Below are 25664 nucleotides of genomic sequence, written 5' to 3'. Positions count from 1 at the left end.
TAGGGTCAGATGTGTGGGAACCTGGCACAGGGTCTGTAAATTGCTTTCAGCCCAAGATACTGCCCTCGCACTCGAGTCCCGTGAAGTGACCTGGTACAAAGAAGGGTGAGGATGAGGAGTTGATGGGGACTCTGTTGAAAGAGACACAATGCTGGTGCCAGCACCACATTGCCCCCCAGGGCACTGATGGTTAATTATTACTCTGGACCCCTGCCCAGGGGAGGCCCCGGGCACCTGTGTATTCCCGTCCCCAGCTGCCCCTCGTGTGCAGGGCACGTCTCCCTGTCTTTTCCTCTCCTGGATGCCTCTTCCTCAAAAAAGGCTTTCCGTGAACCTAAAGTTGTCACAGCACAGGGATGAACATGCTCTTGGGCTGGGACAGACACTTAAGGCATCACACATAGAACGAGTGCCACCTGTGTGCCATTCCTTGTGCCAGGCTCCACAGGGGACACTGACGAAGGAGGTCATTGGAGCTCCCGGCCAGCCTACTGCACATTCCAGTGACCTCACCTGGCAAGTTTAAGACACGGTCCCTGTCCCGGAGGAGCTTACAATCCAGTCTATTCCCTGGTTCCACCCCAGCCAGTCCCCTAGAACACCGTTGGCCCCGGGGGTGGTGGATTAGGACGCACACCTGGGGTGACTGGGGTGAGTTGAGGGAGTGAGCTTTGCTCCCCAGACCTCATGCCCCTGTGTGTTGACACCAAGCAAGGCTGATCCATGAGGACACCTCCCCAGTAGCTCACTGAGTCCCCAACTACGGATCCACTATGAACTTCTGGGGCATCTGTCTCCACCTAGAAAGGGGACTGGGCTGCTCCCAGGGGTGACAGGCTGTCAGAAATCAAAGAGATTTATCCTCAGGCTCTGGTCCACTCCCCTCCAATCCACCTTCACTGTCCAAGTCAGCCCGGAGCCAGAGACCACAATGGACCTAGAAGGTGGGCACCACTGCCCTCATCCCGCATTCTGGGGCAGCACAGGATGGAGGGCAGTCCCAGTGGGGAGGGTGGAAGCCACAATGAGGCTGGAAGCTGTTTCTTGCACCCACTGGGGTGAGCAGGGTGCCTGGGCCGGTCGGCAAGGCTTACCCAAATGCCGCCTCCCTGCCCGTCAGGACTGAGTTTCCCGCATAGGGCTCTCTGGAGAGTTCATAAAGCAGCTGATGCGGCGAGGCAGGCTCGACACTCAATGATCCCTCTATCACGCTCCACTTGGACGCCAGCATATTCATCTTGAATTATCCTTTCCAAAGGCCAAATCAATCCTAGGAAGTGCCAGCGCTGCCACTGCATGCCGCCCTGCTGCCACGAGAGCCCAGGAAAGGAGAGTCCATGGGCAGCATGGTGACACCAAGGAGTGGGGACAGAGAGAGGTGGCTGAGGAACACCCTCTCCCTCACCCAAGAGCCAGGGGCTGCAGGGGACCAGAGTTTGAGGCTCTCGTCCCCTCCACCCACTATCGCAGGAGGGCCAAGTGAGGAAACTGAAGAGAGGCCATGGATGGCAGGTGGGGATTCCGTTCTACCCCAGGGCTGGAAGGTTCTCCTCTTGGCTTACTCTGATCTACTCACCCGCAAAGAGGGTTGAGGGTTGGTTGTGAAGGGAGAAAGACTTGGGCTCAAAACCTGCTGACTTAATGACTTAGGCAAGTGACAATTTCTCTAAGTCTCTGTTTTCTCATCGGCAAAATGGGCTGAAGAGCCACCTCCTTCATAGGAAGCTGTGAGGATGAGACAAGCAAGGTATGCAAAGCCTGGGGCACAGCACCTGGCACATAGAAGAGCGACCAGGAGGGAGCAGGTAGGAAAGGCTGTCCTGAGTCTGAGGGCTGGCAACAGGATCCTGAGACCTCCAGAGTAAAACAGAGCAAGTTCAGGAACAGGCCACTGTCTTTAGACCCCAGACAGTCATCATGTGAAGAAGGGCAGGCTGACTGCAGGGCGCTCTGGGCAGAGTGGGATGGAGGAGGTCAGCAGCAGGAGGCAGACAGCCCATGAGCAGGAGGGGGCGCTCCCTGGCCTGGGAGATGGGGAGTTGCCCACTGCTACAGGGGCCCACCGGGTGCTGCACCACCCGTTGGCCAACAGCTGTGTCAAGTGCATTCCTGGTCAGGCTGGGAGGCGGGACCAGGGACCTCTGGGCCTCTCCCATTGGCAAAGTGAAAACACCCTTGGAAGAGTAACATAAACCCCACCAAATATTTATGTGTCAGGCGCAGTGGGCCACTTAGTGCATCATTCTTGTCCCCAAACTGCTTCTCTCGTAGCTGGGAAGAGCACTAGTCAAAGAGCACTAGTCAATGATAACAATAATGATTAGCATAAATTCGTGCCCAGCCCAGTTCTCAATGTCTGAAGTTATTTAATGTATTCAATCCTATGAGTATATAGTGTGCGATCAGCACCCCCATTTTTCCAACCAAGTAAATTGAGCTAGAGAGAGGTTTTTGTTTGTTTGTTTGCTTGCTTTTTAGGGCTGCACGTGCATCCTAGGGAGGTTCTCAGGCTAGGGGTTGAATCAGAGCTACAGCTGCCAGCCTATACCACAGCCACAGCAATGCCGGATCCTTAACCCCCTGAGCAAGGCCAGGGATCGAATCTGCCACCTTATTGGTTCCTAGTTGGATTCATTTCCGCTGCACAACAGGAACTCCAGAAAGAGGTTTAAGTAGCCAATGATACAGTCCATGCTTACTCAAGATGCAACAGAGGGTTTCTTGGAAAAGGGGGCGCTTTAAGACAAATGCCTCAATAAAAACAAAATCTGCCATTTACACAGTGATTCGTTTTCCAAACTCTTTCATAAAAAGCTCCGTGTGAAGTCAGCTGGGCAAATGTGACCATCCTCATTTTCAGAGGAGGAAAATGAGGCACAGAGAAGCTAAGGGCCTTGCCTGAGGTTACACAGTTAACAAGCGGTAGAGCTAGGGGTAGGACTCGGGTCTTGAGCCCCATCTGGGCACCTCCCCACCCAGGGCTTGGTGCCCGGTGCCCAGATGGGGGACAGGAGGAAGGGGGTGGGCCCCAGGTTAAGGGACCTCCAGGGAGATCCTTGTACCAAGGGACAACTTTCCCGGGTGTCCAAATCCAGGTCCAGGGCTGCCACAAAGACTTGATCTCCTGTTCTGGGCTAAGCTGTAGTTGGACAGTCTGGCTCATGGGTCCCCTGAGCCGTGTAAAGAACAGTCGGGGTGAGGGGAGTAATAACAGGTTCAAAGTCGGCTCTGCCTGCCACCGTCCCCCCCACAACCAGCTGGAGGATTTTCAGCTCTTGTAAATCACACCTCCGGCTGGTTCCCAGCGAGCCTGAGTGTTCCCAGCTGGCTGCTAGCTCAGCACATCCTCACCCAATGACACAGCTGAGCCAGGCTCATCTGCCAGCACCTCCCAGCCCCCCTAAAGGGGGTGCCTGCTGCCTGGCCACAGCACAGCTGGCCGAGGCCCCCACCTCCTTCACGGCTACTCACTGGAAAAGGCCCAGGAGCAAGCAACCTGGTTAACCTCATACTCCCCTCTAGTCCCCCCGTCATTTCTCAGCAACATGTCCAACCCTGCCTAGGATGTCCAGCAAGCGGGAACATCTTCTGAGGGACTGGGGAAGCGAGGCCCAAACAGGGAAGGGGACTGGCCCAAGCTCACACAGCTGCATGGGAGCACAGCCAGGCCTGGGACCCAGGTTCCTGCCCCCATCCTGGGTCTATGCTCCTGGATCATGCTGTGCTGGCCACTCCCCCCTCTCCAGGAACAGCTGCCCCTTCATCCAGCTCCTCTTTGGTGTGTATCCTTGGTCCCTGAGACCCTTTTCTGGGTGACTGATGGAGGAAAAGCCCAGAAACTATTGAGCAGTAGTACAGTGGGGTCGTGCGAGTATGGATGCTGTAGACTGAACTCTTGGGATTCCAATCCTGTGGGAGCTTGGGCAGTGTGCCTGATTGATCCCTGAGCCTGTAATGTGGGGATGGTGATTGCGCGGACTTGCCATCATTGCCATAGGGGGTCAATGAGAGTGTGCAGGTAACCTAACTAGGAAAATACAAGCACTAAATGATTACAATCGTAATGTTTATTTTTAACCACAACAACCTATTTCTGCTATCCGAGACACAACACAACTTCCCTGCCCCGTGGCTGGTCAGCCTGGTCCATGGCCTCCTGAAATGCCTCCCCTGGGGCTTCTGCATGTAGAGCCAGCCACTCAAGGCCTCCTCAGCTATGACCCCCTTTGGGCCCAGAATGAAGCCCTTCTTCCTCTGAGCACCCTGGCACTCACGCCTCCCACTTGTCTGGGGTGGGCTGGGCATTCTAAACTGGGGCTCCTTAAAAGCAATGACCCACCTACAGAATCCCAAAGTTGTGGTCAAGTGCACAGTCTTTGGGGTCAGGTAGCATTGGGTTCAGGCCCAATTTCCATCTGATTCAAGCTATGTGACCCTGGGCAAATTACTCATCCTTTCTCATCTGTAAAGTTGGGGTTATAAGGCCCACTTTCTCAGTTTGCTACAAGGATTCAATGAAGCAACGTGTATGAAGAGCTCACCTGGACACAGAGTAAGTGTATAAATAAAGATAGTTGCATCAGAAATTATTACAACATTGTAAATCATCTATGTGTCAATAAAACTTTTTTAAAAAGATAAAAAAAGAAAAAAAAAGATAGTTGCCATTTCCCCAGTTATCTTTAATGTATGCATCCCTACCCCACCCCAGCATAGCCTGGCACAGGTGTGCAGTGTAGGCCATTAACGAGATGCCCACAGGACAGGTGGCACATCGTTATCATTAGTGATATTATGTCTGCAACCAAAATACCCCACACCCCTACCCATGTGTTGCGGGGCAGTCCAGAGCCGGGGCTGCCACAAGCTCCAGAGGTGCCCAGGCAGGGGCCTCTCGGGAGTGGCTACAGCCTAGGACCCCCCAAAACGGCACTAATCTGTCCTATAAGCCCCTTTGCAGGCGAATGCTATGCTGGAGAAAGGCAGAGAGGAGGCAAGGTCACGGAGGCATCCAGGCCCTTCCAGAAGTCCCATGCATCAGCTCCCCATCTCCCAGGAGGAAGAGTAAAATCCTGGCTCTGTGAGGTCACCAAGAAGCTAGGGCCCCAGCCCCCATGGCCCCAGCATCAGATCATCTAGACAGATAGCAGCTCACCTCCTTCCTCCAACATGTCACTCCCATGCTCAGTACCAACAGCCCCAGGGAGCCTGCGGGCTTACCCTCACTTCCCCTCCCTAAGCACTTCCACCCCAGACTGTGGCAGCTGTGAGGCACCTGGAGCCTTTCTCCAAACATCAAGTCCGGAGCTCATAGCCACCAACTCAGGAAGACACCCTTCCTCCCAGGCCCAGAGGTACCCCACTCCTGCATGGCCCAGCCCTCCTGAATTCCCTTTGCGGCTGGTGTGAGCAGTCAGGGCAGGAATCCAACAGTAACTGGGGCAAGCTCCCTCCTTGGGCCTCAATTTCTCAATCTGTCAGGTGGGAGTGTTTGACTAGTGATCCTTGAATTGTCCTACAGGAGACCCTAGTTGTTCATCACAGGCCCTTTGAGGATCCTCAGGTAGGGAGGGGGTAAAAGTGAGGAATCCAGGCTGTTACCCCCCATCCCCATTGTCTACCTCTGACCTTAACTTCAACCACAGATGGTTATTTCACCTTAGTACTTATTACTATCTAAGGCACTCCAATTTCTTTTTCTTTGTATTATTAGCTATTGAGCTACACTGTCTCTGGACAGGTGGCTGGTGGAAAAGCCCAAACCAGGAGTTCCCACTGTGGCTCAGCAGTAACAAACACAACTGGTATCCATGAGGTTTGATCCCTGGCCACTCTCATGGGTTAAGGATCCAGCGTTGCCACGAGCTGTGGTGTAGGTCACAGACACAGCTCGGATCCCACGTTGCTGTGGCTCTGGTGTAAACTGGCAGCTGCTTGCTGCTCCGATGTAACTCCTAGCCTGGGAATCTCCATACACCATGGGTGTGCCCCCTTAAAAAAAAAGAAAGAAAACCCCAAACCATTCTCAGAGCACACACCCAGATGATGTTAGGGATCCCCCTGGACTCCTCAAACTCATGCCCTTCTTCAATTCCTATAGCTTTACCACCAGCCCTGGCTGAGGCACTGCTGTGGGGGACAATGACCCCCTCTCCTCCATGGCAGTCCTAAAGGACACTCTGGTCAAGGAACTAGCCATTCTCATCCTGTGGTTCTCTGTCCTCTCCTGAGAGAGGATGTCCTCCCTTTACAGAGACAAGGGGAGGACAAATAGCCCCTCCCAGGGCATCAGGTAGAAAGAGTGCCAGCAAAGACCCAACCCAGATTCCCCTCCCCCACCCCTTCTGGTGCCTGCTCCAGAGCCTTGAGCTCAGACGTGGTTGTGCCATCCCTGAGTGCATGCTGCCCACACACCCGCCATTCACGTCAGCCCTCCCTCCTGCATCTCCCACTCTGCGCCCCGCCCCATGGGGGCTGCCCCTGTGGGGAGCTGTCACGTGCTTGCAGGCATACAGCTCCTCCGTCTACTGAGACCACTGACGCGGGTCAGCCCACCTGAAAATTGCTCTCACTGGGTCCAGACGAAACAGCTGGGCATTGATGGAGTTTGCAGAGAAATTAATCAGTGCCGACTGGCAGCGGTGCCAGGCGCTGCCTGGGCCCGATCCATCCTAATGAATCCCGAGCTCCTGCCTTAATGGCTCCTGACAAGACTAATTTAGTCATGTAGGTGATTAGCGTGGGCATTATCGCTTGAATTGTGGCTCAAGATGCTTTGGAGGTCCGGGCGGCGGGGGGAGGGGGGATGCTATTCTGCCTGGGGAAGACGGCTCCATGTGCACCAACCTTGGCAACACACGGAGGGACCGGGAGCCAAGGGGAGGGGAATCGGCAAGACATTCAATATCCACTCATCCTTTCATCCTTCCCTTCATCCCTCTACTCATCCAACCAGCATCTGCAGACGTCAGCTTTGCACCAGGCACCGGGTTTGGCACAGAGGACATGCAAGCTCAACCCACTTGGGGGTACAATGGACATGATGACACCTCTCTGAGAGGCACTGTGAGGTCTATAGGAGCCCGTGCCTTTAAAATGCTGCACAGAGGCCCTGGCCGGAGGCTGGCAGTCAATAAACGCTAGCAAATAGTATTGCTTTACACTCTTATATTATACATAAATACCAAAATGATAATGAATTGTAATGTCGATATTAATTAAGGTAATAAGTAAAAATGAACAGCTGATAGGGAGTTACACACAAATAACCATGATAGGATTTGCTAAGAGCTTTCATAGAGACGAATTCAAAGCAGAGAGGGTGGGGGATGGGGGAGGCTGCGGGGCCTCCCAGGGCAGGTGACATCTGAGCTATATGTAGAAGCATAAGTAGGAATTCACCAGGCAGGATGGGGAAAGGGCACTCCCTGCCGAGGGAACTGCACGGCCGAGGGTGCGGTGGTGAGACGGAGGCAAGGTGCTGGGGTGCTGAGCAGGGGTCCCCATGGCTGGAGAGCAGATGAGGTGGTGGGTGACGGTGATGGGCTGTGATAGAGTCCTCACTCCTTCCCTAACTGCTTGGGAGGCTTTGGGCTGGGAGTTTTTAGAACTGGGATAAGAGGCGTGACTTGGGACCCAGCTCCAGGGGATACTGTCCCCATCTAGGACCTGAGGAATGAGGACTGGGGTGGCAGCCAAGGTAGATGGGCCAGATGCCCCCTACCCTCTCAGGACCCCCCTAAGTCAGCTCAGTGCTGCAAGCCAGGCTTGGTGCTGTTGCTTCTGGGTCCCTGCCTGGAGACCAGCCTGGGCTCAGTACCCTGGGGTGGGGGGGGCCCCCAGAAAATATGCCCCATACAGGCCTGGCAGGCTGGGGTGATAAACACGACCCATGGCACAGTGTAGACTTGGCCATTCACAAGCATAGGCACGAACAGCATCTGTGCCATCTGGGAGACACACTCTCCTGGGTGATCTCCCTGGGCAGCCATGCCTGTCATCACCAACACTTTGCTCCTGACACCTTTGGGAAGGGAGCACCTGGCCTGGGACTCCAGGAGAACGACAAGCAGGCACCGAACCAGCCCCAGCCCCTGCCTTGACAGATTCCCTGAGGTGTTCGCAAACTCAGGCTTCACTCCTTCCCCAACACACCCCAGCCCCAGGCACGAGTCAGACATGGATGTGAGCCCTGGGGACACAGAGATGGCCCAGGCTGCCTGGAAGCTTTCAAAGGGCAACAGAGGAGACAGATGAGCAGCTGAGTAACAACGGCCCTGCAACAGTGACTAGCAGAGAAGGAGAAAGCAAAGGAAGCAGCCCTTAAACCCTGCCTGGAGAAATCCTGGAAGGCCACATGGAGGTGGTGGCATCTGAACCAACTCAACTGACTAACAGAGGCTCATCACGTTCCAGGCAGCAGGAGCGGCAACTGCAAAGTCCCAGAGGTGGGAACTCGCCTTTTCCGCTGGAGAAACTGCAAGGAGATGGAGTAGCTGTTACAGAGTGAGCAGGGGGAGGGGGGAGATGAGGTCTGAGAGGTGGCAGGGCCGGCACATCAACCTCAATGCCATTTAAGAACACGGCTTTCATTCCAAGAGGGTGAGGGACTTGAGCGGACCTCGTGACAGGCTCTGTCTCTGGCTGAAAAGCCTGACCACTCGGCTGGGAGGGTGGGAAAGCCTGGCACAGGGCCGGGAGGAGCAGGGGGACTGCTGGGACCATCGGGAAGCTGCTGGGAGAATCCAGGCTTGAACTGTGGTGGTAGGAGGGGAAGGGGGGAGAAGTGAGAAGATTCTGGAACTATTCTGAAGACTGAGCCAACAGGATTTCCTGGTGAACTGGATGCAAGGTGAGGGGAAAGCGAAGGGTCAGGGCTGCCCCAGGTTTCTGGCCTGAGCGACCGGAAGGATGGAGTCGCAACTGAGGCGAGAAAGGCTGCAGGGAAGCAGGGGTTTGGGGGGAAGCCCGGGAGTTCAGCTTGGACAGGCTGAGGCTGAGAGCCCTTGGGACATCCACTTGGACATGCTGAGTGCAGAGGTGACATTGAGTCTGGAATCTCCTGTGAGAGGAGGCCCAGGCAGAAGGGAGAAGGCTAGGGGCTGTCAGCACTTTGGCGGTACCCAGCGCCACCAGATGAGAGATGGCACAAGAATAAGAGCATGGAAGGGAGACACAGCAGCCCTGCAGTGCCAAGAGGTCCAGGAGAGGTGGAGGACCTGGCAAAGGAGACTGAGAAGACAGAGCCAGAGGGGATTTGCTGGAGGGAAAAAAGGTAACTGCTGAAAGGCCATGAGGTCTGAGGATCAACCACAGGCTTTAGCACCAGGAGGTGGCTGGTGATCTTGACCTGAGCAATATTGGTGGAGTGCATGGAGTGGATTTAGGACAGTGGTCGGAGACAAGCATCCTTGCACCCTGCCCCTCATCCTAAGATGCCGTGGGGCCATTCACTCCCAACAGCCACGGTCAAGGTGTGGGCAGTGCCAACCAGCCTGACCAGGCATGAGTGAGTCTTCACTGTGCCCCTGCTCTGTCCCGCCCAGGCCAGGCTCTGCTGCTGGTGACTGAGGTCCACGTCTGGAGAGGACACACTAGGACAAGGGGACCCTGGATGTTAACAGGCCCGGGGAAGGCAGAACTACTTAATGACTTCATTTGGTGTCTGTCTCTTCCAGCGGGGAGATGGTCTTCAAAAAAGAACATCACGCAGAGGGAATTGGAAGCTGAGATAGGTGAGGAGGTAGACACAGAATACGGAGCCCTTGCAAGGGATTTCAGATGGCTGTGCTGTGCCCTCCCGTCCTGCTCCCTCCCAGGTACCCGGCACTGGCCCACAGTCAGAAACTGGTGCAAGAGCAAAAAGAAAAAGAGAGAGAGAGAGAAAGAAAAAGGAAAGTCTCAGAAGGTTCGGCACAAATGCAGGTCCCAATTTCTAACCCAGGAGAGCACATTGTTTGGATACAGCCTATAGCCAAACTCTACCTCTGATTACTTTTTTTTTTTTTTTTTTTTGGTCTTTTTAGGGCCACACCTGCAACACATGGAGGTTCCCAGGCTAGGGGTCAAATCAGAGCTACAGCTGCCAGCCTACACCACAGCCACAGCAATGCAGGATCCAAGCCATGTCTGCCACCTACACCATAACCCACAGCAATGCTGGATCCTTAACCCACTGAGAGAGGCCAGGGCTCAAACCTACATCCTCATGGATCCTAGTTGGGTTCATTAACCACTGAGCCATGAGGGGAACTCCTACCTCCAATTCTTAAAAGGAATCTTAAAATGAATGAATGGAAACACTTAGGACACTACCTCAAGCACTCAATAAACATTGTTATGATAATGATACATAGTATATGTATAAACTGTATATCATATGTTATATTATCATTATTAATCTGTAAGGCTCCAGTGATCAGAATTCAGCTCAGGTGGGTAGGAGTTCCAGGGACAGATTTCATATTAATATAGGAAGACTTTTTCATTCCCAGAACTGGCAGAAGCCAGAAAAATCTGCCCCAGAGCTACACGTCCAGTCTGCCCACAGCTCTGACCTCCTCCTCAGATGAGCTGACACTTGTAGCTACTTTGGGCTCTGCTCTAGCCACTGGCACAGCCCGCCCCACTGGATTCAGCTCGCCTACATGCTTGTCTGTCCCCACTGCAGGTCCATGGCTGGCCGGACAGTCCAACCAGCCACCCTTGGGCCACACATAAGTCCTCTTTTCAGTAACAACGGAACATTCTAGGTGTGGAGGCTTTGGTGGTAAAGATATTATACGTAAACATCCCAACAAACCAAAGGGGAGACTAGCCCATCCCATTTTACTGTTCAAAGCACTGAGATTCAGAAAGCAAAGGGCTCATGAGAGCTGAGCCTCAAAGTCAACTCTCTAGACCACCCCATACACATGGCAGGCAAAGGGCCAGTTCCCTGGACAAGCTGTTTCAACTTTCACCCTCACCCCGGCCACTGCCTGTCAGAGGTCTGCACCCTGCCACATCCACGTGAGTCCACAGCCACCCTCTGATTGGCCTGGGGAGAGTAGGTGACAGCACTCAGTGGAGGTTTCCTGGGCTGTGTTATCTGAGGGTCCAGAGATACGGCAGCCTGGGCTAGCAGCACTGCCCAAGCCAAAGCCCACGGGGCCCATCATTCCAGTGTCCTCTCATTGGTGAGATGGGGAGACAGAGGCCTAGAGAGGGGCAGCACTGTGCCCAGTGCCATGCAGGCAGGAGCAGAAACTGGGCCCATGACTTTCAGGCCCAGAGCTGTGCTGCCCTGTCCTGATACAGAAAGAAGAGAGCAGGCCAGGCGGGTGTGGGCCAGGTCAGCACCAGCCCCTGCCCAGAGGGATGAGCAGCACTGCCTTCCGGCTCACTGAGCCCTCTTATTCCCGAAGACTCCCAGAGCCAGGGATCAATCCCCACTGCATCAGATGGACACCCCGCTGTGACAGCCTTAATGGGACCGAGTCCTCGGAGTTGCTCCTGGAAGCCGATCAATGCTGGGTTTTGCAGAAGACGATCAAGAGCCAGAGTCAAAGGTAAATGGAGCCTCACTGGGAGAGGGGGCGTCCAGCCCAGGGCGTATCACTATTAGTACAGGCCAAACAATAGCCCCCAGCCCACCCCATCACCTTCCCTGCAGCATGGGCCTCTGAGAACCCCTCACTCAGGGCTGAGTGGGACAATCCACAGCCACAGATGGGGATGGGGTGATGGGGCCAGCACCACTCACCTGAGAGCAGCAGCCCTGCTCAGTCAGTGGCTGGCCACACCTCTGCCTCAGGGGTCCACCTGTCCCAGCTACAGTCCCTCCACCATGAAGCATCCTCTGGGAGGATGAGGTTCAAACAAACTCTTCTAAAAATCAGCCACAGGAAATGGTGTATGAATGAATGGAAGGGACCCTTTCAGGATGCTGCTCAAGGGCCACTACCACCTCCAAACCTCTCCTGCTTCCTCCCTCCTCTGCCCACCCCCACAGAGGGCCGACCCCTCCCCCTTCAATCCCCACTGGGGCTTAACCCCACATCCAGCTCAGTCCCTGTTACCCACAACACTGATTTCTTTATGCCTCTGTCGAATTCCTCTCTGGGGCCATAGCTCCCAGGCCTGGCACAGGGGGGCACCCCATCTATATCTGATAAACTGATGAATGAACTGGAAAAAAGTAGAGCCCCTACTGGTGGTAAATGCTGCTAACATTCATCATTTATGGATCCACATGTGCTGGGGGCACCTGCTCCACTGGCTCCATGCCAGCCCCAGGCCAAGTCCGGATGTGGGGAGGAGCCATGGAAGAATCCGGAAGCCCACAAACATGCCCTGACCCAACTCAGAGGGGAGGACAGCTCAGCAGGGTCCCCTGGGGGCTGCCAGACACCCTCTTCACCCCTCAGAAGGTGAGCTCAGCTCCTGGAAGAATATTCCAGAGAGGAGGTTGGCTCCTTCCTGGGCAATGCCTCAAAGACCCAGATCCCTAAATGCCAACCCCCAAATCCAGCCTCACTGCTCTAATCTGTGGGGGCTGCTAATCATCAAAAGAGCAGCCACTTTCTACAGAAGACTGTCCTCCCCCCAAATCCCTAGACATAGGGCATCACTGGACCACGGGGACAATCCCCACCACACCCTCTGTTCTCAGCACCCACCCACAAAAAAGGAAGAGTGGAAAGAAAGACTTTTTCAGGGGCTGCTCAGGGCCCCTGCAAATAGCAAAGGAAAGCCCCCAAGGTTCCCCTTTTAAACAGAGATTTTCTTTCTTTCTTTCTTTCTTTCCTTCTCTTTTCTTTCTTTCTTTCTTTCTTTCTTTCTTTCTTTCTTTCTTTCTTTCTTTCTTTCTTTCTTTCTTTCTTTCTTTCTTTCTTTCTTTCTTTCTTTCTTTCTTTCTTTTGTCTTTTTAGGGCCACACTTGCAGCATATGGAGGTTCCCAGGCTAGGGGTCAAATCGGAGCTGTAGCCACCAGCCTACACCACAGCCACAGCAATGCCAGATCCTTGACCCACTGAGTGAGGCCAGGGATCCAACCTGCATCCTCGTGGATACTAGTCAGATTCGCTTCCACTGAGCCATGATGGGAACCCCCCAGCAGAGATTTTCTTTGAAGAATTCTGCATCTATGTTTAGTTTTATGTACATAAAGAAGTGCCTTAAATAACCTATTAGTTAAATATCTTCCTGGCCGTCCCCTCTCCAAGCCATCCTGCTTCATTTTCAAGTACAAGTGATGCTCCAGAAAGATGCACCATGCTGGTCCCCGATTGTATACTACTTCCGAGACACAGCCCCATCCTGGTACCCATGGAGTAGGCAGACCTGAGTGTAAGAAACGCCAGGTGACAGGCACTTTCTCTAAAATGGCACCAACAAGAATGACACCACAGAAGGGGGGGTGCCCGTGGAGGTGAGTGGGCCCTCCTGGTGTTGTTTTCTTGCCTGCTCACAGAACCTAGTGCCTTCCCATCAGCAGAGCTACAAAATGGGTATATTCAATTCAACTCCATTTCGTGAGAGGCTTTGGGATCCCTCGAACTGAGCTAAGGCCATGGGGCTAGGTGCACAGACCTCCAGCTGCAGATGTGGGAGCCAGACCCTTGGGAGGGGCTCATGTGGACAGATCTGGGTGATAAGGTGACTCAGGCTGGGTCATGAGGGCAGGCATGAGGATGCTTGTGATCACGTTCTAATTAGTTATTTTTTTTCCGTGAAAAAAACAGGCATGCTCAGCGCAGTAAAGTCAGTAACCACAGAAAATCACAAAAGGCTATTAAGCAAGCTCTACAGCAGCTTCCATCTTTGAATTTTCACAAGTCATTTTGTAGGACAAAATTAGCACCCAAGTGAAAGTCAAGCAACTTGGGCTCAATGTGATAAACTCTTTGACATCGAGAACGCCCCTTATTTGGAATGGGCCACCACAGGAAGTAGTGAGGGCCCCATCCCCAGAGGCAACCAAGCAGAGGCCACACGAACACCTATCAGGGACACCAAAACAGGGGGAGATGGTCTCAATCTCTAAGAGCCCTTTCACTTGTGGGCAAGGAGCCCATCCCACACCACCTGGCATGCCCACCAGCCCTTGTGCCAACTTACCCACAGGCGTATCCTCGCTGATCAGCAGGTATGTGTCAAAGAAGTGGTTGGTGAAGAAGGGCAGTCGATTCACCTGGCCTGGAAGTTGGAGGACAAGAGCATCAGTCAAGTTCCGTCATACCAGCTTCATGCGCTCTGCAAGGAGCACCAGATAAAGGCTACAGTGGGCACTGAACCTGCCTCCAGTGCCACGGCCACCTTCCCAGGTCCCTGGCAGCTCACTCTTCTGCCTGGAGGCAAATGGGGATAATGCCAACAGGTGGGCAGAGTGGCTCCTGAGCCCTGGTCCCTTTTAGGACATGCTGAATTGAAAAATGCACACAGGATTTTGAAGACTTGGTACAAAAAAGTGAGCATGAAATATTTCATTCAGATTTTATATTGATTCCATGTGGAAATGATAATATTGTAGCAACTTTGGATTAAGTAAAAAAAAATTATTAAAATGAGTTTCACCTGGTTGTTTTCTAATGCGGCGCCTAGAAAATCAAAAGTCACACATGAGGCTCACACTGTATTTCTGCAGGGCAGCCCAGCTGTGGATAGAATGGGAGCCTGGCAAGGACAAGGGCTGTCTGCTTTGTGAACCATTCAACCCTGTGCCCAGACAGGGCTTGGCACTTAGAAGGCCCTCGGCAGCTATTTGTTGTATGAAGAAATGGCCGATGAATCCCTGTCGTGGCTCAGTGAGTTAACGAATCTGACTAGTATCCATGAGGACACAGGTTCGATCCCTGGCCTTGCTCAGTGGGTTAAGAATCTGGTGTTGCCTTGAGCCATGGTATAGGTCGCAGATGAGGCTCAGGTCCAATGTTGCTGTGGGTGTGGTGTAGGCTGGCAGCTGCAGCTCTGATTTTGACCCCTAGCCTGGGAACCTCCATATGCCACAGGTGCAGCCCTAAAACAACAAAGAGAAGGGGGGGAGCTCATCTCATGGGATTAATAATAGTAATAATGATAATAGCTGCCATCTATGGAATCCTCCTCTGTGCCAGCCACTTAGACCACCTCCATCAGTCCTCACGGTACAACATGTGCTGTCATATCCTCGCTTTATTATTATTATTATTATTATTTGTCTTTTTGCCTTTTCTAGGGCCACACCCATGGCAGATGGAGGCTCCCAGGCTAGGGGTCTAATTGGAGCCACAGCCGCTGGCCTACACCACACCCACAGCAACGCGGGATCCAAGCCAAGTCTACAACCTACACCACAGCTCACGGCAACGCCAGATCCTTAACCCACTGAGCGAGGCCAGGGATTAAACCCGCAACCTCATTATTCCTAGTCGGATTCTTTAACCACTGAGCCACGACGGGACTCCTCATATCCTCATTTTACTATTGAAGAAAGTAGGCTTTGAGGGGATAAGGAGTAACTTGCCCAGGGTCACAGCTAGGAAGGGCGGCATGCACTACACAGGAACCCAGACTTGGAAGCCCAAGCAGGTAGCCCAGTACCACTCTGTGACAGCCTCGAAGTGGGGGCTGGGTCTGGAAGGGGACATGGTGACATGGCAAGGGCTGAGGAATTTCACATCTAGATAGAGTCCCCCATACCACAAGTTCCCCACAGGAAGTGTCCCCAAGGCTGCCTTCCCCTCTCCCCTGAGGACCGTCCCCTCGCAGTGGCTTTCTGTAATGTTCCATAATATGAAATAAATTTTGGTCTGTGTCCTCAGGTCCTGGCACAAACCTTCAAAACTCCTTGGAATCTCCAGAGGGATAGGAGTATCTTTTATTATTCAAATGAACCCCTGTGCCCACACCCAAGCTTAGGCCAATGAGGTAATTTATTTATTTTTTTAATTAAAAAAATTTTTTTAATCGAAGTGTTGTTAATTTACAACATATTAATGTCTGGTGTACAGCAAAGTGATTCAGTTTCATATATATATAATATGTACTATATATATTCTTTTTCATATTCTTTTCCACTATAGTTTATCATAAGATATGGAATATAGTTCCCTGTACTATACAGTAGGAGCTTGTTCTTTATTTAATATATAGTTTGTATTTATTAATCCCAAACTCCTAATGTATCCTCTCTCTCCCTTCCCCTTTGGTAAAACCGTAAGTCTGTTCTCTATGTTTGCCAGTCTGTTTCTGTTTTATAAATAAGTTCCTTGGTATCATATTTTAGATTCTACTACTCTCATATGTGAGAGCATATGATACTGTTCTTTCTCTACCTGACTTATTTCATTTAGTATGATAATCTCGAAGTTCATCCGTGTTGCTGCAAATGACATCATTTCATTCTTTTTATGGCTGGGTAACATAGATAATGGAAGATATATTACATATATATAATATATATACCACATCTTCTTTAGCCATTCATCTGATGATGGGCACTTAGGTTGTTTCCATGTCTTGGCTACTGCAAATAGTGCTGCTACGAACATAGTGGTGCACGTAGCTTTTTGAATTAGCATTTTCTCCAGATATATGCCCAGGAGTGGGATTGCTGGATCATACGGGAGCTCTATTTTTAGTTTTTTAAGGAACCTCCATATTGTTTTCCATAGAGGCTGCACCAATTTACATTCCCACCAACAGGGTGGGAGGGTTCCCTCTTCCTAGTTGAGCTGACTTAGGGTGGGATCTCTATAGCGAGCCTCAGGCAGGGTCGGGTCATCAGAAAGATGGAGTGATTAGAGAGTGGAAACTTTCCACGCTCCCCCAACCTCCAGGGAGGGGAGGAGGGATGGAGATTTCCAAGCTTTGATGAGCTTCCAGGTTGGTGAACATACCCTTGTGCCGGGAGGGGGCTCAGCAAGAGAGGCCTGGCACCTCTACCCACCCCTCCCCCATGCCTCACCCTGGGCATCTCTTCCATCTGGCTACTCTGAGTTGCACCCTTTGTATTAAACCCGTGAATGTGAGCGAAATGTTTTTCTGAGTTCTGGGAGTCATTCTAGGTAACTGAACCTGAGAAGGGAGAGCAGGAAGCCCTGATGTAGAGCCGGCTGATCGCAAGTACAGGTGGTCTGGGACTCACCACTGGCGTCTGAAGTAGAGCTGAACCATTAAGTCTGTGGAAGCTGACACTAACTCTGGGTAGTTAGCCTCACAATTGAATTGAGTCAGACACCCAGTTGGTGTCCAGAGAGCTGGAGAAATGGTTGTTGGTGTCAGAAAATTCCTCAAAAGCAGGCAAGTGAGGGCACGTCCCCCTCCGCCCTGCAAACCAGGGAGTGGCTGGTCGGTCTCTCATGGGGCCGACATTGCGCAGCACACGTGTAAGTGGCTGCTGCCGGATCTTCCAGGGCCCCCAAACGTGGGTGAGCAGCCACCCTCCCTTCCCTTACTTCTGCTGACCTGGCTCCCTCAGAGGTTGGGCCAGGCTCAAGAACACAGCGGCCAGCGCTTTCCCTCATGCCCGAGATCCTTCCTGGGAGCAGGCAGAAGCAGGGGCAGTCCCACCCCCAGCACATCTGCTCAGGTACCCAAGCTGCTGTCATGTCTGGTTCCACAAACACTCGAGCCTCTCTCTCCCACGACTGTTGGCCCTTTTGCCTTCCCATGTCAAATTCCTACTCATCCTTCAAGTTCTATCTGAGACGCCCCTTCTTCCAGGAAGCCCTCCCTGACCACTGCACCTACATATACGCCCTCACCCACATCCCTCTACCCTCTCACATGAGGAACCTGGAGTTCCTTGCACATACAACTGCCTCAGAAAGAAGTCAGTGGGCAAGGGTCTCACCTCTGGAACCTCCCTGGGCCTCCTTTTAGTCATGGGAACCTCCCAGGCTTCATTTACTCAGGTATAAAATAGAATAATATGACTGACTTCATGGCTGTGCTGAAGATTAAATGAGATTACATACATAAGGCGCTTAGGGCCGTGCCCCTGCACATAGCAAGCACTCGATAAACGGTAGCTAATATTAACACTGGTATTAACAACAGTGCTGCCTGATCAGCCAGAGGGGGACCCTTTTAATCCCTGCCTTGGGCACCCTCTTGGAAAGCATCTGAGCCAAGGTGGAAGGCTCCAGGGTGCCCAGAGAACTTGGGCATGAGGTCGGGGTCGGGGAGAGAATCCAGCAAGGGCATAAGTCACCTGCAGCAGCATCATTCACTTTCAAATTTTATTTTACAGGACCTGCTGATAATTGCCGGCTAAGAGCTCTGCACGGGCAGCTGGGCAGCATCTCAGGATGTGTGTCGCCTGTCACATACGAAGCAGGACTGCATTCTCAGAACAAGCCGCCATCCCAGGAGGCTCCGTGGCCTGGGGCTGCCAGTGGGGACTGGCAGGGTGACAGGAGGGGGTGGGAAAGGGACGTGCCCGCAGGTCGCTTGTTCTCTTAAAAGACACTTTAAAGGCAGGAAGGTTGTGTCCTCTGGAAGCAAACTGCTGCCTCCGGAGTTTTGAGGCCCCCAGCCGAGTGTGAACATGAGTGGCTGTGCAAGGAGAGGGGACAGCGGGTGACCTTTGTGAAAGAAGGAGGGTGCAGCTCCCTGGGTGCACCCCAGTCCCCACCCCCCACAAGCTCGCTCCCTGCGTCCACCCCTGGATGCTCTCTCCCCGCATCCCCCAGCCACTCACTGGTCCTTCCCCACGACATAGGTGGGGGTCCACCAGCTGTGACTATTTCGAACACCCAAACAGATGTTTCCACCACCATAGACTGAAGGGGCGGGGTAGGCCCACAGAGAAGGTAGGTTTAAGCTGCGGGTGCAGGGCTGGATGACAAGGCCTTCCCCACGCAAGGGAAGGGAAAGGGGCCTGGGAAGCCGTGGAGGAAGGGAGCGGTCACCCCACACACTGTGGGAAGGACTGCCAGGCTGGGAAGCACAAACCTCTCTCAGAACTGTGGGACAGGACAGTGGACTCCTCTTAGCATGAAAAACACTGGCAAGTGGCAGAGCCTGAACTGGAACCTGCCTCCAGCCCAGGCCCGCCTCCCCAGGCCTCCGAAGGCACTGTGGCTCGCACTGAGGTCCCCCTGGACCCCACTCACTAAGCGGCTCTCATTGAGACTCACCCCTACACCCACAACAAGGAAGGTGCACAAGACAGAGAGTACAAAGCAGCATCCAAGAGTCGAGGCCTTATATGCCCTGCCCCTCACTGCTGTGTGACCTTGGGCAAATCCCTCTACCTCTCTGGCCCATTTCCCAGATTCAAGATGGGGACAACCTTCCTCACTGTTCTTCTACCCTGCCTCCCTGCCAGAGGTGTCCTGTGCACTGCATCACTGCTACGGTGGCTGCCATGTGGCCCGTGGAGCACAGGCAAGTGTCAAGTAGGGAAGCCAGGCGGCCCCATTGTCAGGGGCCCCTCACACCCAGCGCCTGGGGACTGCCTGTGTGGCCCAGCAGGATGCTCACTGGCCAGGCTGGACAAGGATGCGACAGGGCAGCCCTGCTCAGGCCTTCATCTCCTGCCTTCCCAACGAGACAGAGAATAAGAAATGCCACGGAGTACACTGAGGCATGGGGGCTGGGGGAGGAGGGAGTTTCAGCAGAGAAGACAGGCTGACAAGGGGGTGTGACAGCAAAGGCGTGTTTGTCCCTGACCTCACCACGTGCTGGGGTGAGAGGAGAGATGAGCTGGGGTTCTGAGGTCAGGGATCAGATGGAAACACAGTGGGGAGGGGTAGGGTGGTGCCTTCCTAGGGACAAGGTAAGGGCTAGGGGTCAGGGGCAGGTGCCAGAAGGGCAGAGTTGGAAGAAAGTGCCCTTCGGTCCCTAAGGTGAGTCATGCCCCCCCCCCCGCCCCCAGGCCAGAGGAACAATATTGATGGCTCCAACAGGGACCAGGACAGGGGACTGTGCCACAATGATATACATGCATAAATATACACAAGCAAAGCAGGCTAGCTCACAGGCAGGCCGGAGAATTGCTGGGTGACCTTGAGAAGCTTGCTTAACTTCTCTGTTTCCTATGCCCCATTTTGCTCCCCCCAGGGAGAAAGACACAGCTAATGATAAAAGAGCTAACACTTATTCAGCACCCAACATGTGCCAAGAACTACTCTAAGTGCTTCATATGAATATCGATTCATCTGATCATTTTGACAATGCAAGAATTTTGCTGTCCTTCCAATTTTAGAGAGATGGGATTGAAGCATAGAGAAGCTAAGAAACTTGCCCAAGGGAACCCCTTGGAGAAGTGGGGCCAGAACCCAAGAGTCCTAGCTCTCTGCTGCTTCCTTGCGCCCACTTCAGATGCAGGAACGGTCTTTCATCTAGAGAGCTCAAGGGGAGCCTGCCACCTCTTCCAGGAAGGTGGCCAAGCTCTTAGCACTTTTATTTTTACATATATATTTTTTGTAACAGGGAGGTAAGGGTGAGAATATCCAAGATCACAGAGTCCCCGAGGTGGCAGAGGAAGGTGACTTGCCCTGTCCAGCAAAAGCAGAGGGTCAGAGCTGGTCTCAGGTGCCCCTCACTGAGGCCTCTCCAAATGGGGCAGAGACAGGCAGGGGATGGGGGTGGGTGCGTATTTTGACAAAAGCCCAAGTCAGAGACCTGAGTCATGACCCAGCTGGGTTCTGCTTTATACGGGCCAGCTTCTCCAGGCAGTTTCTCCTACATAAAGTGGGCTGGGAGTTGAGAGAAGGTCCGAGACCCCTTAAAGCTCTATCCCTGAGAGTTCTTGAGACTGGATGGGAGGGAGCGCCCCATTCCAGGGGCATTCCAGCAGAGAGACCTACACACATGGAAGCCAGGAGAGGGGACCTTCAAGGGGCTCTCAGGCAGCAGGATGCCAGCAGCGCTCCAACAAAGCACAAAGCTTGGCTTCCTCCAGAGGCTCCTGGCTCCCCGGAGTGGGAGAGGGAGTGGGGCCCCCTCAGGAATGTGTTTGCCTATGTCGCCAGGCACGCCGTGCCCACTGCTCTTCCCTGAGGACACCCTGGCCCCAGGGGGACACTGAGCCAGCTGTGCCAGCTGTCCTGGCCTTCCCTCATGCAGACCAGAGCGGCTCAGCTCCTTCTATCCAGGAGAGGCACATGCCCAGGCTTTTTCTGGCCTCTTCCAGGAGCGTGAAAGCTGGCACTGACCCGGCTGCTGAGAGGGCCCTGGGCAGGGGTGGGAGGCAGGCTGGCCCTCCCTGTGGAGAGGAAAGACTCCTCGGAGCCACAGCCCTGCTCAGGCTGCTCGCTCCTCTGGGAGTCCCTCCTTCCCGCTCCCCGACTCCAAACTGATGACTTTGCAGGCTGCAGAGCCCAGATGAAACGTCTCCCTTCCACCAGGGTCCCTCCTACGCCCACAAGCTCGATGAGTCTTGTCTTCCGCTGGGCTTCTCTGGAGCTCTGTTCATCCTTTTTTTTTTTTTGTCTTTTTGTCTTTTTGCCTTTTCTAGGGCCGCTCCTGCAGCATATGGAGGTTCCCAGGCCAGGGGTCTAATCGGAGCTGTAGCCACCAGCCTACGCCAGAGCCACAGCAACCTGGGATCTGAGCCGCGTCTTTGACCTACACCACAGCTCACGGCAACGCCGGATCCTTAACCCATTGAGCAAGGCCAGGGATCCAACCCACAACCTCATGGTTCCTAGTCGGATGCATTAACCACTGAGCCACGACAGGAACTCCTTGTCCATCCTTTATTACCACTCCAGTCCCCCTGTTTGTAGGATCCTGTTTTGTTTTGGTTTTGGTTTTGTTTTGTTTTGTTTTTGTCTTTTCAGAGCCACACCCGCAGTACATGGAGGTTCCCAGGCTAGGGGTCAAATTGGAGCCACAGCCACCGCAACACAGGATCAGAGTTGCATCTTTGACCACCACCATAGTTCACAGCAATGCTGGATCCCTGACCCACTAAGCAAGGCCAGGGTTCGAACCTGCATCCTCATGGATGTCTTCATGGATACTAGTCAGGTTTGTTTCTGCTGAGCCACACCAGAAACTCCCTAGCACTTCCTACCTATGTCTTTCTCCCCAGCTAGAGTCTGAACTCCCTGAGGATGTCATTTCTCCCATACCCCAGAGTTGGACACAGTAGGCACAGTGTCCCACAGGAGGTGCTCAAAAGACCACTGCAACACTGAGCAGAACTGTGGCCAGTCCCCACATCACAGAAGAAGGACAGTTCACGGTCATGGATGCCTCCCTTTTAGAGCAGAGGTATTTCTCAAGGCTCCTCCCCTTCCCTCATGTGCCCCAAGCCCTGGGGATGGCTGGTATTTTCAGCCCTGTGAGTGCCACAGAAGCAACCGAGGCCCAGAGAGGGAAGTGCGTGCTCAGTCGCACACACAGCAAGGCGGAGCCCAGAGTCCCAGAGCGCAAACCTCTCCACACTCCCTCCAGCTCGGCCTCCCACGCTCACTGTGGGGAGAGGATGGAGACGAGGTGAACTTACCCCAGCATCCAGAGATCAGCACAAAAAGCCAGACTGCACAGCAGCTGGAGGCAACGTGGCACCTCATGGCTCCTGGGGAAGAAGAAGGAGAGGGTGAGGAGCTTCCCATTGGACGGGCCCTGCTCTTTAAGCCCCTCCAGGACTTCCCCACCCCTGCAGCTCCTGGGGAGAACTGGGCTTGAGAAGGGAGCAGGAATCCACTTCATGGGGAGGGGAGGGTAAGGGAGGGGACATGGGAAAGAAGAGAGGGTCTGGGTCGTGTGGTTTTGACACCCTCCAATGCTGGGTATAACACAGCGGCCTGAGGGTGGCTGGGCTGAGGGTGGGGGCAACAGTCCCCTCTTTGCCCTGGTGGAGGCTGATTGCACGGCCTGGGGCCAAAGATCAGAGGGCACAGGGACAGGTCTGTGATGCATAGTGGGCTCAGTGGGTGGAGAGAGGGGCTACTGCCCCTGTCCCCCAGGACAGCATGGTTCCCCCAAGAGCATTGGAGCCTGGTTAGTGAGGAGGGTTAAGAGATGGGTGCTGGGTGGGAAGATAGGGACCTAGGGGCGGGTTAAGTGGCCCAACACCCATGAAGCGCCCAACAACAACAACCTTGGGTAGAAAAGGAGGCGCCAGTCCACGGTGCCCAAAGAGACACAGAGAAGGGAGGTAACTTTCCCAGGGCCACACAGTAAGTCTGGAAAGCTGGAGCTAGAGTTTTCTGTCCAGCTAAACTCCAGAGAGATCTGGAGCCCAGCTCAGTGAGGTGAGCTCCCATTTCTGAGTGTGGCATGGGGTGGGGGTGGGGGGCTGCTCCCTCCCACCACAGCTCAGCCCACCCGGCCTCAGCCACGTCCCAGCAGGGCCACGGCCTTCTGGGTCCTTCTTACACCTGCAGCAGCTCCAAACCAGGCCTGCCCAGAGACCAGCAGAGACACCGGGAGGGCCCCAGGCCCCTCAGCTGGGAATCCCTGCCTCTTACGGAACAGTCAGCCCTGTTAGAGTGGCCTCACCTCCGTGTCTCACCTCCCAGTGCACTCACCTGTGCACCTCCCAGCCCAGCCAAGTGCCCGCATGTCCTCTTTCAGGGAGCACCTACTGCACATACCTCCCTGGCACATAAGGTGAGGTCTGGAGGCAGAGAGCCATCAGACAATTTGCTCAGAGACCCCCCAACTTGTAAGAGGTGGGGTGGGCTTCTGGACCGAAGCTGACATGCCACTCCCTCATCGATAAATGATCAGGTAAGACTCCGGGAGGAGAGGGGAGCTGAAGGAAAGGACTTTTTGGAGAGACTTTCATGTCTCTACAAGATCTAGGGGCAAGGGCTTCAGAAAAAGCCAAGCACTCAGATCCCTTGGTTCCAGGCCGGGAGCCAGCTCCACCTCCCAGTACCACGCCGAGTGGGCACGAGGGTGGATCCTGTCCCAGACCACACACGCTGGCCCATGGTGCCCCTGTGTTTCCCTCAAATGCCATGCTTAAAATGTTCTCCATCACTAGGTATGAAACAGTGATGTGGGAAATAAAAGACTCTAAGATGTGTTTACATAATAAAAGACAAATGCCCCCATCATATCCCTATATTTCCACCCCTTTGCTTTTCTGAAGGTCAACAGCCCATCACAGGGGCCAGGAAGGGGGTATGAATGAGGAGGCCCTGCTGGTGGGGAGGAGGGCCACCCGGAGGCCACATGCTTGGTCCAGAAGCAGCAGCTGCTGTTTCAGCCAAGAGGGAATGTGGGCCCAGTGTACCTGGGGCTTCTGATTTTTCTCAATGAAATACTTAAAACGTGGCTTTTACTATGAATTCTTTTTTTTTTTTTTTTTTTTTTTTTTGCTTTTTAGAGCCTCAGCCATGGCATATGGAGGTTCCCAGGCTAGGGGTCAAATCGGAGCTAGAGCTGCCGGCCTACACCACAGCCACAGCAATGCCAGATTCAAGCCGCGTCTGTGACTTACACCACAGCTCACGGCAACACCAGATCCTTAACCCACTGAGCGAGGCTGAGGATGGAACCCGCAACCTCATGGTTCCTAGTCGGATTCGCCCCCACAGCACCACAATGGGAACTCCTGAATTCAATTTTTAAATGTTGGCAAATAATTCCACCTTTATGAGCCAAACTGACCCGTCTGATGGCCAGAGTGGGCAGCTCCGGCCTGGGGTGCATTCTACGAGGTTCTCTCCACACCCAAACAAACAGGTTCATGTGACACACACATACACACACACACACACACACACACACACACACACACACACGAGCAGTGTGGCCGCTGTTTCTCTTTAGAATGACAGTCACCCTCAACACAAAAGAAACTCACTTTTCTCACTTCTTGGTAATTCACAGACAGCCCTCCAGGTCAACATGGCTTTGTCCACCTCCTCCATTTTCTAAGCTAGATAATAGTCGATGGTAGGATGTGGTTGTCATGAAGACAAACATCCCCTATTGTTGGACATCTGGGTGTTTCCTGGTCCTTGCCACGCAGGCGACACCACAGTGGACACCTCTGCAGGTAACTGTGTTGGGACTAGGCTTTCAATCTTGGTTCTCTGGCAGTGGCATTACTGGGCCGGTGAAATACAACACAGAGCATGTATGTAAACTTTTCTTATACGTTGCCATATTACCTTCTGGAAAGGCTGTGCCAACCCCCCCTCCCTCCAGCAATGGGAAAGAGGGCCTCGTTACCCACCTGGAAGTGATCCCTCTTCTAAATGGCTGCCAATCGGATGCATGAAAAATGGTATAGCCTGGTTGCTTTCATTTGCATTTCCCCTAACTACTAGTGAGGTGGAGCACGATGCCTTTTTCTAAATGTTCAAACCACTTTCCATCTGTTATCTTGCATCAGCCGACCATCTCCTGCAAAGAAGCCAGCCAGCATTGCCGGCGTTAGCCCTGATTTACAAGTGGAGAAACCGAGGCACAGAGCAATTAAGTGACAATCTGACATCTCACAGTGAGTGAGTGTCTTTAAAAAAAAAAAACCTCCAACCCTCTGCTTGCAAACCAGATGTTATGAGAATTAAACAACAGCTGCTAAGAAGATCATCCACAAATAGCTGGGAGTGCACACCATTCTGCTGGGTGTTGCAGGAAGCTCGCAGTGGAAGGAAGGAAAGAAGAAAATGAACACTTACTAGACAATGCCCAGGGGCCCCGGGTTTTCACAAGTATTACTTTACTCAATCCTCCCAAATGTCTCTATGATGTGGACATTACTGGCCCCATTATACAGATGAGA

At 53.3% G+C, this 25664-nt stretch overlaps 1 protein-coding gene across 6 annotated transcripts in view; it reads right to left on the bottom strand.

Moving 5' to 3' along the window:
- Positions 1-25664, bottom strand: part of CDH23 (cadherin related 23) — a 438655-nt gene that overhangs the window by 375828 nt on the left and 37163 nt on the right. For all 6 annotated transcript variants that reach the window (XM_047759777.1, XM_047759776.1, XM_047759778.1 and 3 more), the window contains exons 2-3: positions 22425-22496; positions 14102-14179 (exon numbers count right to left, since the gene is read on the bottom strand). In XM_047759777.1, coding sequence (XP_047615733.1) covers positions 14102-14179; positions 22425-22491 — 145 coding nt within the window. In that variant the 5' untranslated portion in view covers positions 22492-22496. The remainder of the gene's footprint in view (positions 1-14101; positions 14180-22424; positions 22497-25664) is intronic.

The sequence above is a fragment of the Phacochoerus africanus genome, chromosome 15 (genome assembly GCF_016906955.1).
Source record: "Phacochoerus africanus isolate WHEZ1 chromosome 15, ROS_Pafr_v1, whole genome shotgun sequence".
Classification (NCBI taxonomy): Eukaryota; Metazoa; Chordata; class Mammalia; order Artiodactyla; family Suidae; genus Phacochoerus; species Phacochoerus africanus.
This window is presented reverse-complemented; position numbering and strand designations above follow the sequence as displayed.